Source organism: Gymnodraco acuticeps, unplaced genomic scaffold (genome assembly GCF_902827175.1).
Source record: "Gymnodraco acuticeps unplaced genomic scaffold, fGymAcu1.1, whole genome shotgun sequence".
NCBI lineage: Eukaryota > Metazoa > Chordata > Actinopteri > Perciformes > Bathydraconidae > Gymnodraco > Gymnodraco acuticeps.
In genome coordinates, this window is record NW_022989904.1 from 229,557 (window position 1) to 242,421 (window position 12,865).

Consider the following 12,865-nt stretch of genomic DNA (forward strand, 5'->3'; position numbering starts at 1 on the left):
AGCTCACACACATTCAACTGTAAAACTCTTCTCTGCACCCACATGCGATTCTAGAATAGATCTGGAGGTCTAAACTGTCACATTCACACACAGTAGTAAAAAAAACACTCAAACACCATGTCAGGTGGACAGGAAATGTCGAATACATTACTGTAAAATATTGTATTTCAATGCCAGACTTATTTGACTTTTAGAGGCAACACAACACTAATGTTCTCTGTCTTTGTTTCCCTGTGTCTGTGTCAGTGATGAGCAACAGAAGGACTACTTACTGGAGAGGAGAGACCTGTCGATAGACTTCATCTTTTCTCTTGTACTTATAGAAGTTTTGAAGCAGGTGAGTAACTCTGCAATATGCTTTGTGTATACATATATTTCATTTTTATTTGTTCCGTTCATGGTATGCACAAACTCAATGTATAACAATTATTTAAAAAACATGTCTCCATAAACACAACATACCCGAAAAGGAGCAGGCAGAAGACAATATTTCTTATATTACCTGCCCCTTTCTCCAAAAAGAAATAGGTGGTCTGTCCTTCATATTTTCTTATTCACAGCCAATCATTTCAGTATCGTAGGAAAATAAGAGAAACACAAAAACGTACACAAAATGCTTATTTCCCACTTGACAGTAGGGCTGTGCAATTAATCGTATTTTAACAATTAGGAAAACAACATAATCGAAAAAAACGATTATTTTGCTTTGCTAGGTTATGACTGCAACATATTTGATATCATTTATTTTGGTCAAATGTATTTTTATTTATCATATTAATATATGTTTGGTAGCTTGTGGAAGTGCGCTCGAAAATATTTGTTGATCTTGTTTATTGGTATTTATTATTTTTATATTATTTATTTAAATGTGTCATTTATTTTTGTATTTGTTTTTCAGTTGAATTATACGTTCAGGGTAAAACAGTTTTTAACAGTTAAAAAGATACTGTTCAAATTATTATTTGTATTTGTTTTAAAGTTCAATAAATGGATATTTTCAAAGTCAATGAATAATCGTATTTAATAATCGTGATATCAATTATTGACCAACAAATATTTGTGATTATGATTTTTGCCATAATCGCACAGCCCTACTTGACAGTTAAGGGAAAGAAACATACAAAAAACACACCTATAATGTGTATGTTTAAACTAATTTCCATATGTGTGATCCAGCATTTTTTTTTACTTTCAGTTATTTCTCGTTTAAATGAATTAATCAACTTTTTTGGCTTGATTCAGCATACAATGATAAGGTTTTTATCTCAATGCAGATCCCTCTTCATCCTCTTTTGGATGGACTCATCCAAGAAGTAATAAACCTGGCCTTCAAGCACTTCAAATACAAAGAAGGGTAAGAAAGACCATAGAAGCACAACATATTTACCGAAATGCAATAAAAACAGTGTCTTCACTTTCTGACTGGCTGAAACATAATCATACAATCTTGACATCAAAATGCATTTATGCAAATTCAAAAATATATAAACTTTTGTGTGTCGTACCACAGTTATGCACATCGTTATATGCTATGGTATTAATTGTTGTGTTTACTTCTCAGGTATCTTGGACCTAACACAGCTAACATGCACATAGTGGCTGACCTCTACGCTGAGGTGGTGGGAGTTGTTGCTCAGTCCAGGTATGTGAAAATCAATGTTTATACTGCTTGTATGTTTGTGTGTGCATACACATGAAATGTTTGTATATCAACAGGGTGTATATTTATCACATTATTTCACACTGTTTGTTGCAAATGTGTTGAGGTAATCCCCAATCGGCTACAAATCCATTTTTGAAAATCCCTTGATTTTGTTAGCCAAGCATTCCTTGTGAAAAGTGGCAATCACTTGAAATACATACAACTCAGTTTTAAAGGTGACTTTATTTATTTATTTTCACAGTTTAGAATCAAATAATTCACTTTATTTTCACTAAATGCTGATCTTTTAATTGAGGTCTTGTCGCAGATGTGTGCTGGTCAGGGTGTTGCATCAAACACGTATTTACAAAAGCTACCTGTCCTCCCCTTGACCCCATTTCCAGTGGAAACAGCAATTACTAAGGCAATCCCTCTGTAGTAATGGAGGAGAAGAAACAAATGCCCGCCCATCCTTGTTTGCCACTAGTCTGGTGTGTGTGTGTGTGTGCTAGTAAATATGTGTGTGATGGCAACTGAGGATAATGACACTCCAGATGATGGTCCTCTGTCTGCGTAATATTACGTGATGAGAGATGAGCCCTGTTCCCATTCTGCAGGAGGTTATTACCGTGATGGAGGAGGTTCACAGGGCGGCCTAGTCACTGCTGTCACACACGCCCACACACATTGGCTGAGCTATCACATAATTGAACCCAGTCATCGATCAAATAATGGATCAAAGTCCATACTTTTAGATCTGGTTCAGCAGACCTTCTTATGTGTGGATGATGGGTTTTCCACCTGATTAAAGTTTATAGTGTATTACATTTGCAGTACACATCAGGCTTTGAAAATGTGCAGTACACATAGGCAATAAACAACCTCGACACATACTTCTTGGCATTATGTGTGTGTGTTTTTCCAGCTTGGTTTATGGATCAAAGTGTTTATGTGTATGTTATTTAAATAGTCAGCACTAAACAGAAGGCTGGTGACTGTTCCACTTACTTAAGCACACGCTTGAAGTGCACACACACACACACACACACACACACACACACACACACACACACACCACACACACACACACACACACACACACACACACACACACACACACACCCACACACACACACACACACACACACACACACACACACACACACACACACACACACACCACACACCACACACACGCACACACGCACACACACACACACACACACACACATTCCCTCCACATCACCCCTAGAGATGCCATTCTAATAATAGGCCTGCAGAGCACTGTTGGTAAAAAATCTATTTGGATAGTGGTTACATATGCAAGCACACACACACCCATGTTCACATGCAAGAAACAGGTGCGCAGGAGTAAGAGTTTAGTTAAATATTAGCAAATAAACATTCATGAGAACATTTTGACTGTAATCCCCCTAACCAAACCACCTCTTAGCTGAGACCCGGGTATGAAAACATTTACTAGAGCTTTACTAGAATAGAGCGAATCTCACATCTGCTCGCCATTACCCGGACAGGTTCCCGGCAGTGAAGAAGAAGTTCATCTCGGAGCTGAAGGAGCTGAGGCCGAAGGAGCAGAGCCCCTACGTCATCCAGTCCACCATCAGCCTCATCATGGGACTCAAGTTCTTCCGCATCAAAATGTACCCAGTGGAAGACTTTGAAGCCTCCTTCCAGTTCATGCAGGTAGAGCATAAATCAGTGTGGCCCCTAACTGTTATTTACATACCAACACATTGTAGGCTTTGGTGTAGGAATCTCAAGGAGTGTTTTCAGGACAGACATGTTCTTTCTTCACATACATTCATGTCTGGAAGCAGTTGAGTATCAGGAATCTATCCTATTGAGTACTGAGAAGTTCCACTGAAGAAATAAGAGTGTCTTAATGTCCTACAAGTGTCTTAATTGTCCCTTTGATGGTTGTTGCAGTGGTGAGAATGTTTCTCTTTTCCTTAACCCATAATAAGCGATTGAACTGCTGACCTTAGTTCATTGAATGTACATATATTGTTTTTCTCACTGTGTCTGACTCTCGTTCTCTTTATGTCTTCAGGAGTGTGCGCAGTATTTCTTGGAAGTGAAGGATAAAGACATTAAACACTCATTAGCTGGACTCTTTGTGGAGATACTTGTACCTGTTGCTGCTGTAAGTGCATTTTAATCTAAGAGCACCACTCAGTGCGCTTTGAGTTATTTTAAGCCAGAGAATGATGGGAATGATCTTAATCCTGAAATGGTGACTATATAGTGTCTTGTCTGTCGACCTGCATGCAATTAAAGTAGAATAAAGAAACGGCGGTCTGGTAAAAATACTTTCATAAACTAACTTTTTTGTTCTCCCCCAGACTGTGAAGAACGAGGTGAACGTTCCGTGTCTACGTAACTTCGTCGAAAGTTTATACGATACCACACTGGACCTTTCCTCTAGGAAAAAACACTCTCTGGTAACCTTCTCCTCACCTGTACTCTTCATCACTTCTCGTCTCTTTTCATATCCTCTCTGTTAACACTAATTGGTGAAAGCACTTACTGTACCTCTCCAACATGTGGGTGTTTATCTCTCCATGGGCAGGAGACACGAGTGCAGTATGCAGTGAAACAGGCTAGTTTTTGTAGCAGTGCCAGATGGACAATGTTTGCCCGCAGAAGGAAATCAGGGGCAGGAAAATCAGAAAACTAGAAGCAGTACATCTCCCTTGTTAAGATAGTGGTCTCACCTAAACAAGCATAGTATAAAACATGACATTCGTGTCAGCACCGGGATCAAAATTCGCTTTGTCATAGCCTGAACGTTTTAACCATGAATGTTAAGGAAATTATGAATCAGTTAACTGTCTCTTACCAAAATGTAACCTGATTATTTCCTGGTTATTGTTTTTTAGTCTGTAGTTTAGTTCCTCAAGTCTTGTTGTTGTGAAACGAGTGATTCATATTTAAACCCTAAAATGTTCACAATGCAAATTCAACATTTTTAAAAGAGGTATTTAGAAGATTCTTACGATAATTCGATTTAAAAAATAGCGAATTAGCAATGCTTGCTAAGACAATGTTTTGCTTAGTATTTCTCTTTAATGTTGCCCCACCTTTGGATTGATTTCACAATCCGCAGCAGACTAATTGGATAACAATACATGGCACCTCGCTGCTTGCGGGTGGCTGAGGTGCTATTTGTGATGTGCCACAGACTTGTGTCCTCAGGGCTGCATACATGTCACTCAGCCAGTCCGCACGTTTCCTTTGTTAGATTCTCTAAATACTGCAGAGCAAAAATCCAATGCTCGACACACCCCTCTGTAAACACACTGGAATATATGACCAGGAGTGACAGTTAAATGATATAATCCTCAAACCCAATATTTCCATAACCATTCATGACAAGAGTGCGTCCGTACTCACACCAGCCATTGAAGGCATTCGTGTTTAAGAATGCAAGCACTTCAGACTAACATGAATTTAGCAGATGATTGAACAGACCAGACACATAGTTCACATTTCTGTGTGTGAACTTTGTTTTCTAGGTTTGCTAGGAACTTTGTTCAAACTGTTGTTACCTACATTTTGCCCACATACGTGAGGAAAACATGAGACTGTTTTGTTTTGTTCAATAAACTTAATTTGAAAAGTAAAAGATATAGAGGATAAAGGATAACTGGCCAATACAGGATTCATGGGGCCTGAAACCAATGCAACCTGATTGTAATTATCTCAAATAATGTACGTAACACTTTATAATCATTAAAGAAAAGCCAAACATTTTGATATCAGCTTGAAAGGATTGAATCTGAACCTTTTTTTAATTGACTTTATTAAGATTTGAAACCTATAAACGTATATGCTGAATTTATGTTGAAAACTGGTTTGGGAATAAGCCCTAATCTTTTATTTTCTATTTACATACAATGAATGAACTTTGAATTTGAAGTGCCTGATGCAAATGTCTCCCATCTGTCTTCTCCCCTCTCACACCAGGCTCTGTATCCTCTGGTGACTTGCCTGCTGTGCGTCAGTCAGAAGCAGTTCTTCCTCAGCCGCTGGCACATTTTCCTCAACAACTGCCTCTCAAACCTCAAGGTCAGCTTTTCCCTCTGCACCATGCAAATGCCAGAATTACCATAGTGAGGTTATTTGTAAAGATCACCAGCAGTGTTATACTCGCACACGAAAACAACGCAGGCTGTGCAATAGATTCCTGTCAATGGGGAGCGATTTTGACAAGCGTTCAACACTGAACTTCACACTGCTGCACGAGCACGACCCAATGCTCTGGCTTTGAGGGGAACACTACAGGTTAATAACACAGTGATTGACGTAGGCTCATTGATAATCAATCAATCAATGTTTATTGATATAGCCCAATATCACAAATGTTACATTTTGTCTCAGTGGACTTCACAGTTTATACAGAATATCAGTATGACAATACGACACCCTCCACCTGATAAGACTTCTCTTTGAAGTTTGATTTATGATCACACTCTAAATGCTGGGAAAGCAATGTATGTTATGAATACAGTAAAGCTGTAGCAGTGAATCATTTTTGTATGATGGAGGTATGTGAAATACTGCACCTGGTTAAACACAATCAATCTTTGGTCTGCTTGTGCCTGAATGCAGAATAAAGATCCCAAGATGGCACGTGTGGCTCTAGAATCCCTCTACCGCCTGCTGTGGGTCTACATGATCCGAATAAAATGCGAGAGCAACACTGGAACACAAAGGTAACAGCCACATGTCATTAACAAGATGTTAAATGCAACCTTCAATTCAAAGTTTTAAGCATCAATATGTCCTTTTTACCTATAGTGTGATACCTTGTTTTGAATACTGTGAACAAATGAGACCACAAGAACACTTACATTTGTGATTTGATGTTTTTTTAAAGAGATTTCTTTTCCACAACTTAACCTACATTCAAACCCTTAAATGCAGAGAGTTGTTGTAGTGATGCTTGGTTAGTTTGGCGAGTTTCTTGAAATTGACATGAACATGATTTACTACAAAAGATGTAATGACTCTGCTCATACTACTGTACACACACATTACACACATACATACTACTTTCATACTGCTACATTCTACTTATATTACAACCCTTTACCTTCCCTCTTTGCTCGTCTCTCTTCTCACTTGTGTTTGTCTCCCCCTCCTCCCACAGTCGTCTGACCTCCATCACCTCCACTCTGTTCCCCAAAGGGAGCCGGAGCGTGGTGCCCAGAGACATGCCCCTTAATATTTTTGTCAAGATCATCCAGTTTATTGCACAGGTTTGTATCACATTTCCTCGCACCCACACACTCACATGATGTAGCTTTTTACTCTTTTCTTTGGGTCAAAGCACATGTGAAATAAAGTGTGGTTTGTTGTGTCTAACGTGGAGCCAACTATGTGCCAACTTCTAAGATTTACTTCTTTTACTAAGAAACACAAACACTGGTTAATAAAGAAAACATGTTGACAGAGTTGCAGAAACTGGTCAAAAGCTAAACAAATATTTAATTTCACAACCTGTTCCCACGGTTGCTTAGAAAACAGCATGTATGACATTTGCTGTAAAAAAGGTTGACCTTATTTTTATGTTGTTTTCGATTGTTACTTCTCTAAGATATCAGTTATTCAATCAAAAGGTCCTATTGGCGTCACACAGTGCATGTACTAGCTGCCTCATACCACACTAACTCTGATATCCTGTAACACCAGTTTGTTTGTCCTCTGTTCAGGAGAAACTGGATTTCGCCATGAAGGAGATCATATTTGACCTGCTGAGTGTCGGGAAACCAGCCAAAGCCTTCAGTCTCAACCCAGAGGTAAAGAGACATTTAATCATGTGCAAACACTCGCACACAGATCAACGGTGTATCACCCCGGCCATGCTACACAACGAGCATTCCTATTCTTATCCATAGTCCTCAGTCAGCCGGGAGGGTAGAGAACTGAATGCCCTTTGTTGGAGCTTTGAATAAGATGTTTATAAGCTGTAGCAAAGAGATGATAAGGGACGATCATATGCGATTACAGGATTCTGGTTATATGAACAGAAACAAGTCATTTAAAGCATTGTTGTTTAAAGAGCAAATCCAATGACTCCCAGCCGCGAATGCAACAGTGGTATTGCTTCACCTCGTGTGTCTGTGTAACATCTTGGATAAAGTCTTTAGTGGTTCAGAGGGAGCTGTTTGAAGTTTGATCATCTGTCTCAAGTATTGTCTCATTTCTGCTTGAGCGGATTGAAGCCACATTTGCCGTTAGTAGCATACTGGCAACACATCTGATTCTCCTACCAAACTGTCTGCGGTCAGTGGTGGGAAATGTAGTGCCAGATTTTTTACATGGAAGAAATATGTATGAAATAAAAGTAGATAATATCTCTGCTGCGTTCATTTTGATATGAGAGCTCTTTAAACCACAGTGAAGACGTAAAAAGACTCACCAATGTGTTGTTATTATTATGCTTGGATAATGAAGAAATCTTGACACTTACAGCGAAACATCAGGATTTTGAGATGAAAATAATCATTCACCAAGTGCTGCAGAAAATAACATACACTGTAAGATCCCTTCTAAGTACAAAAATAAACCCTTTATTTAGAGCTGGGGTGTCAAACTCAATGTCATCGGGGGCCACATTATCATTAAGGTTGCACTCAAAGGGCCAGTTGTAACTTTATGTATATATATTTACATATATAAATATATATACAATTATTTATTATATTACATTATTGTCTATGCATTGGATTATTATCGGATTGGTTAATAACTTTATAATTAACTACGTCTGGAAGCAGAAGTCTAGGGCAATTCATTACAAATAATTGCAAATCTCTTCAGTGTGCATGTCACGAAATGAGAAGCATTGTGGGACATGTAGTTTATGGACAACGTGCTTCTGTAAAGCGGCATGAAACCGTATAATAAACTTATTTTATTTTTTGCAAGCTCTTGCGGGCCACAGAAAATGAAGTCGCGGGCCGGATTTGGCCCCCGGGCCTTGAGTTTGACACCCCTGAAAGAGGCATTGAATTATTAATGTTATTTAACCATTTTTAAAACAACACCGCAGCCAAACATTCATACACAAGTTTGCATGTCAAAGTGCAAGTGCTGTTTGGTGCATTTATTCCAATTTCCACAAATGTGACATTGCTCTGGATAAACAGACTCTGTGACTCTCTGCTTTCTCTCTACTCCAGCGGATGAACATAGGTCTCCGGGCGTTCCTGGTGATAGCAGATGCTCTGCAACAGAAGGACGGAGAGCCTCCCATGCCCAACACAGGGGCCACTCTGCCCTCTGGAAACTCTCTGAAGAAGAAGAAAACTTATCTCAGCAAGACCCTAACTGAAGAGGAAGCCAAACTAATAGGTATGTGTGTGTCTGTAGGCCTTCAAGAAGAATGAATGAAGTCTCTAACTCCACGCGCTGACTGACACTTCCTGTTCTCCACAGGCATGTCCTTGTACTACTCCCAGGTGCGAAAGTCTCTGGACAACATCCTGAGACACTTAGACAAAGAGGTGGGTCGATGTATGATGCTCACCAGCGTCCAGATGCTCAACAAAGAACCAGAAGACATGATCACGTATGTACCTTCAAAGTGCCGCACTGAGGTGTTATTATTCTGCCTGGTATCATAACTAAAGTTGAAAATTATTTAAAGAAAATAAATACTGCTATCTCTGTGACTGAGTTTGTGGCCCAAGTCCTGACAATAATGATGTGTGATACATATTTATTGTATGTTGTATGTTATCTTTTGCACATAAGATGATAGCTGTGTTTTGGGTTAGTGTGCTTAATGTTCCCCTCCCTTCTTTGACAGTGGTGAAAGGAAGCCTAAAATCGACCTGTTCAGAACATGTGTGGCTGCCATTCCTCGTATCCTTCCCGATGCCATGTCCAAACCGGAGCTCATCGACCTGCTCTCACGGTCAGTTAGCAACACGACAACTTTGCCTGATGCTATACAAAACACATCTTTTTTTATGTTGAGTTGTCACTGATCATTTTCTGCAATGTTTACCTTCCATGAGGCTGTAAAACAAGACCTTGTTTATTGAACTCTGATCATGATGTCATCCCTCCCGCAGACTTACTGTGCACATGGACGATGAGCTTCGTCTTATTTCCCAGAACTCCCTGCAGAGCCTGTTGCTCGATTTCTCCGACTGGAGGGAGGACGTCCTGTTTGGTTACACACATTTCCTGTTGCGCGAGGTATGAATGAACTCGACAGAATCAGGCTGCTTCCTCGACAGTAAAACATTATATGTTGCATTTGCATTGGTCACACTTCCTTTCAGGTGTGTGTAGGCTTGGTTTATTGATACAATATGTATGTTTTGTTTTAGGTTCAAGACACTCATCAGGGTCTGCAGGACTCATCAGTGAAGCTCCTTCTCCAGCTGCTCACACAGTGGAGGTTAGCGCTGCAGCTCCAGGGGAAGACGCGAGGAGGAGTGAGTGAGGTTTGGAGTTTAAAATGATATCTTCTTAAAAACAAAACTATTTTAAAGACACATTTGGTCATTGGTTCACTCTAGAATTTCTCAGAGATTACTGGGTGTTTTTTCACTCGTAAAAAGACACTAATGAGCTAAAAATGGCTTTGGATTTCTTCATTTTTACCATAGAAAAGTGTTAACTATCATAACAACAGGTTTAGCTACTGGTTAAAAAGCCAATTTACAGTAATATCTGTTACAAACTTCTCCCCCCTCGTTGTCTTCCCTCTCCTTTAGTCCAGCCCCAGACTGCCGGAGCGAAGCCCCCACTGCTCAGTGCTGCATGCGGTGGAGGGCCTGGCTCTGCTGCTCCTCTGCTCCTGTCAGATCAGCACCAGGAAGCTGGCTGTCGGCGTGTTAAGAGAAATACGCTGCCTCTTCACTGCTCTGGGACATGCTGAGGTACCGTTTGGAAAACTCACTTCTTCGCCAAAAACATGTTATGCTGCTACTGTCAAATGTCTAGCCAGAGAGAACATGAAAATATTAGAATGGATAGTAGATAGACAGGGGGTCCGCGGGGTCTTAAAAAGTATTAAAAGTTGCTAAATCAATTTAGCGAAAATTAAGGCTATTAAAAAAATTAAACGGCATTTTCCAAGGTATTACACTTTGTAGCTTGTTTTCAATAAGTATATAAATGGTCCAAAGAGGTTGTATTCTACAGTTTGCCTGAATGTAATCATTGCGTAGGTGTGTAGTGTGATTCTGTGTAGTTTATTTATGGCATCCCGTTGGGCTTGACGTCATCTGAACAGGACATCGCACGCTCACTGCTTGATAGCGCGAAGGTCCGTTTACGCCGGTTGTTAAACAACATCGTTATGGGGAAATGCAAGTTTGCATCCAAATGGTTGGAAGATAAGGAGGAAGGACAATCAATACTGTATATAGTCAATGTAAGGTAAAGTGTGTCGCCAATGTAACCGGTTAGAACTCAAAGTGGCGATGAGGTCTTAAAATGTATGGAAAGGGTCTTAAAAAAGGTCTTAAAAGGGATTACATTTGACTACAGGATTCCTGCATATACCCTGATAGAGATCCACCTGACTCTAGTTGCGATTAAATATGCAGCGCATGCAGGCTGTGAATTGTCTCACATTGTATGACGCTGTTATAAAAATAGCTGATTCTATAAATGTCTCTCTCTCCAGGACGATGACAAACCCATGATAGAGGTCATGGACCAGCTGAGCCCGGCTGTAATGGACAGCTTTGTTCATGCTGTGTCTGACTCCGTAAGTGTATTTATATGAAGTGTGAATCAGTACAATCAGATTAATTATTCATATCATAATCCTTCAAACCCCTTACCCCCGCTGCTGTGTATAATTCTTAAATTCTTCCCCTCCTCTCCATTAGTCCACCTTGCCTCTCAACCACCATGTTGACCTGCAGTGGCTGGTGGAGTGGACGGCTCGGCTGGTGAGCAGCTCCTACGACGTGAAGAGTCCGAGTCATGTCTGGATCTTTGCTCAGTGTCTCAAGGACCCCTGGGTGCTCTGTCTGCACATCTTCTTGCGGCAGGAGCACCTTCCCAAACACTGCCCCACCGCCCTGGGGTACGCCTGGCCCTACGCCTTCACACGGCTACAGCTGCTGCAGCCTCTGGTCGACCCCAAGTACGAGGACACAAATTAACTATATTCTACATTCTTACATTTCATTATAGAATTATATTGTGTCTCGCAAAACAATTGGTGTATGTCTTTGAACGATTAAAGTATCTGATCACCTGCCTTTTCTTCTTTTGTCTTCCTGCAGCAGTCCAGTGAATGCGAAGAAGACGAGCACGGCAGGATCCAGTGACAACTACATCTCTCTGTGGCGGAACTACCTGATCATGTGTCTTGGCGTGGCTAAGCCGAGCATCATGTCCCCCGGTCACCTCAGAGCCTCCACACCAGAGATCACAGCCACCACGCCCGACGGCAGCATCACCTATGACAACAAGGTGCGTGTTAGTGCCATACAATTTCGTTTTAATATACTGTACATTACTTTTCATTTTTTTTTTTTGTAACTTAATTTTTATTTTCAGGTTTTACAGGGGAAAAAAACACGGACAGTATTGTAGCAAGTATATCAGATAAAAGTATACTTCGGGACAATGGTAGATTTTGCATACAATACCTCAAAGTAACATACATATCCCAACCCTCTAGTTAAGCTAGAGCAGGGGTGTCAAACTCAAGGCCCGAGGGCCAAATCCGGCCCGCAACTTCATTTTATGTGGCCTGCAAGAGCTTGCAAAGAATATAATACGTTTATTATATGGTCACATGCCACTTTACAGAAGCAGATTGCCCATAAACTACATGTCCCACAATGCATCTCATTTTGTGAAATGCGCACTGAAGAGACTTGCAATTATTTGCCCTGGACTTCTGCTTTCAGACGTAGTTATTTATGAAGTTATTACCCTATTCCATAATAATCCAATGCAGAAGCAATCATGTAATATAATGTTTTATGTATATTATATATTTGTATATTTATATAGTTACAACCGGCCCTTTGAGTGCAACCATAATGCTGATGTGGCCCGCGATGAAATTGAGTTTGACACCCCTGAGCTAGAGGGAACAGATAACAAAAATACATACAACAAAGACAGTTCAAAATAAAACTGAATAAATAAAAAAAGTAAAAATAAAAAACACGGCTTTAACTAAGGGGTCACGAGGAGGCCATCACGAAGTAC

General features: G+C 40.2%; 1 protein-coding gene across 1 annotated transcript in view; it reads left to right on the forward strand.

Moving 5' to 3' along the window:
• The window catches only part of fryb (furry homolog b (Drosophila)), a gene marked incomplete in the record, with an annotated part of 52,183 nt that overhangs the window by 12,638 nt on the left and 26,680 nt on the right, over positions 1-12,865 (forward strand). The window contains 19 exon segments of the mRNA XM_034207231.1: positions 247-337; positions 1,275-1,354; positions 1,562-1,642; positions 3,178-3,346; positions 3,714-3,806; positions 4,006-4,104; positions 5,630-5,731; positions 6,275-6,378; positions 6,816-6,924; positions 7,378-7,464; positions 8,851-9,022; positions 9,107-9,239; positions 9,480-9,587; positions 9,748-9,874; positions 10,009-10,125; positions 10,399-10,563; positions 11,316-11,399; positions 11,524-11,783; positions 11,926-12,115. Coding sequence (XP_034063122.1) covers positions 247-337; positions 1,275-1,354; positions 1,562-1,642; positions 3,178-3,346; positions 3,714-3,806; positions 4,006-4,104; positions 5,630-5,731; positions 6,275-6,378; positions 6,816-6,924; positions 7,378-7,464; positions 8,851-9,022; positions 9,107-9,239; positions 9,480-9,587; positions 9,748-9,874; positions 10,009-10,125; positions 10,399-10,563; positions 11,316-11,399; positions 11,524-11,783; positions 11,926-12,115 — 2,371 coding nt within the window.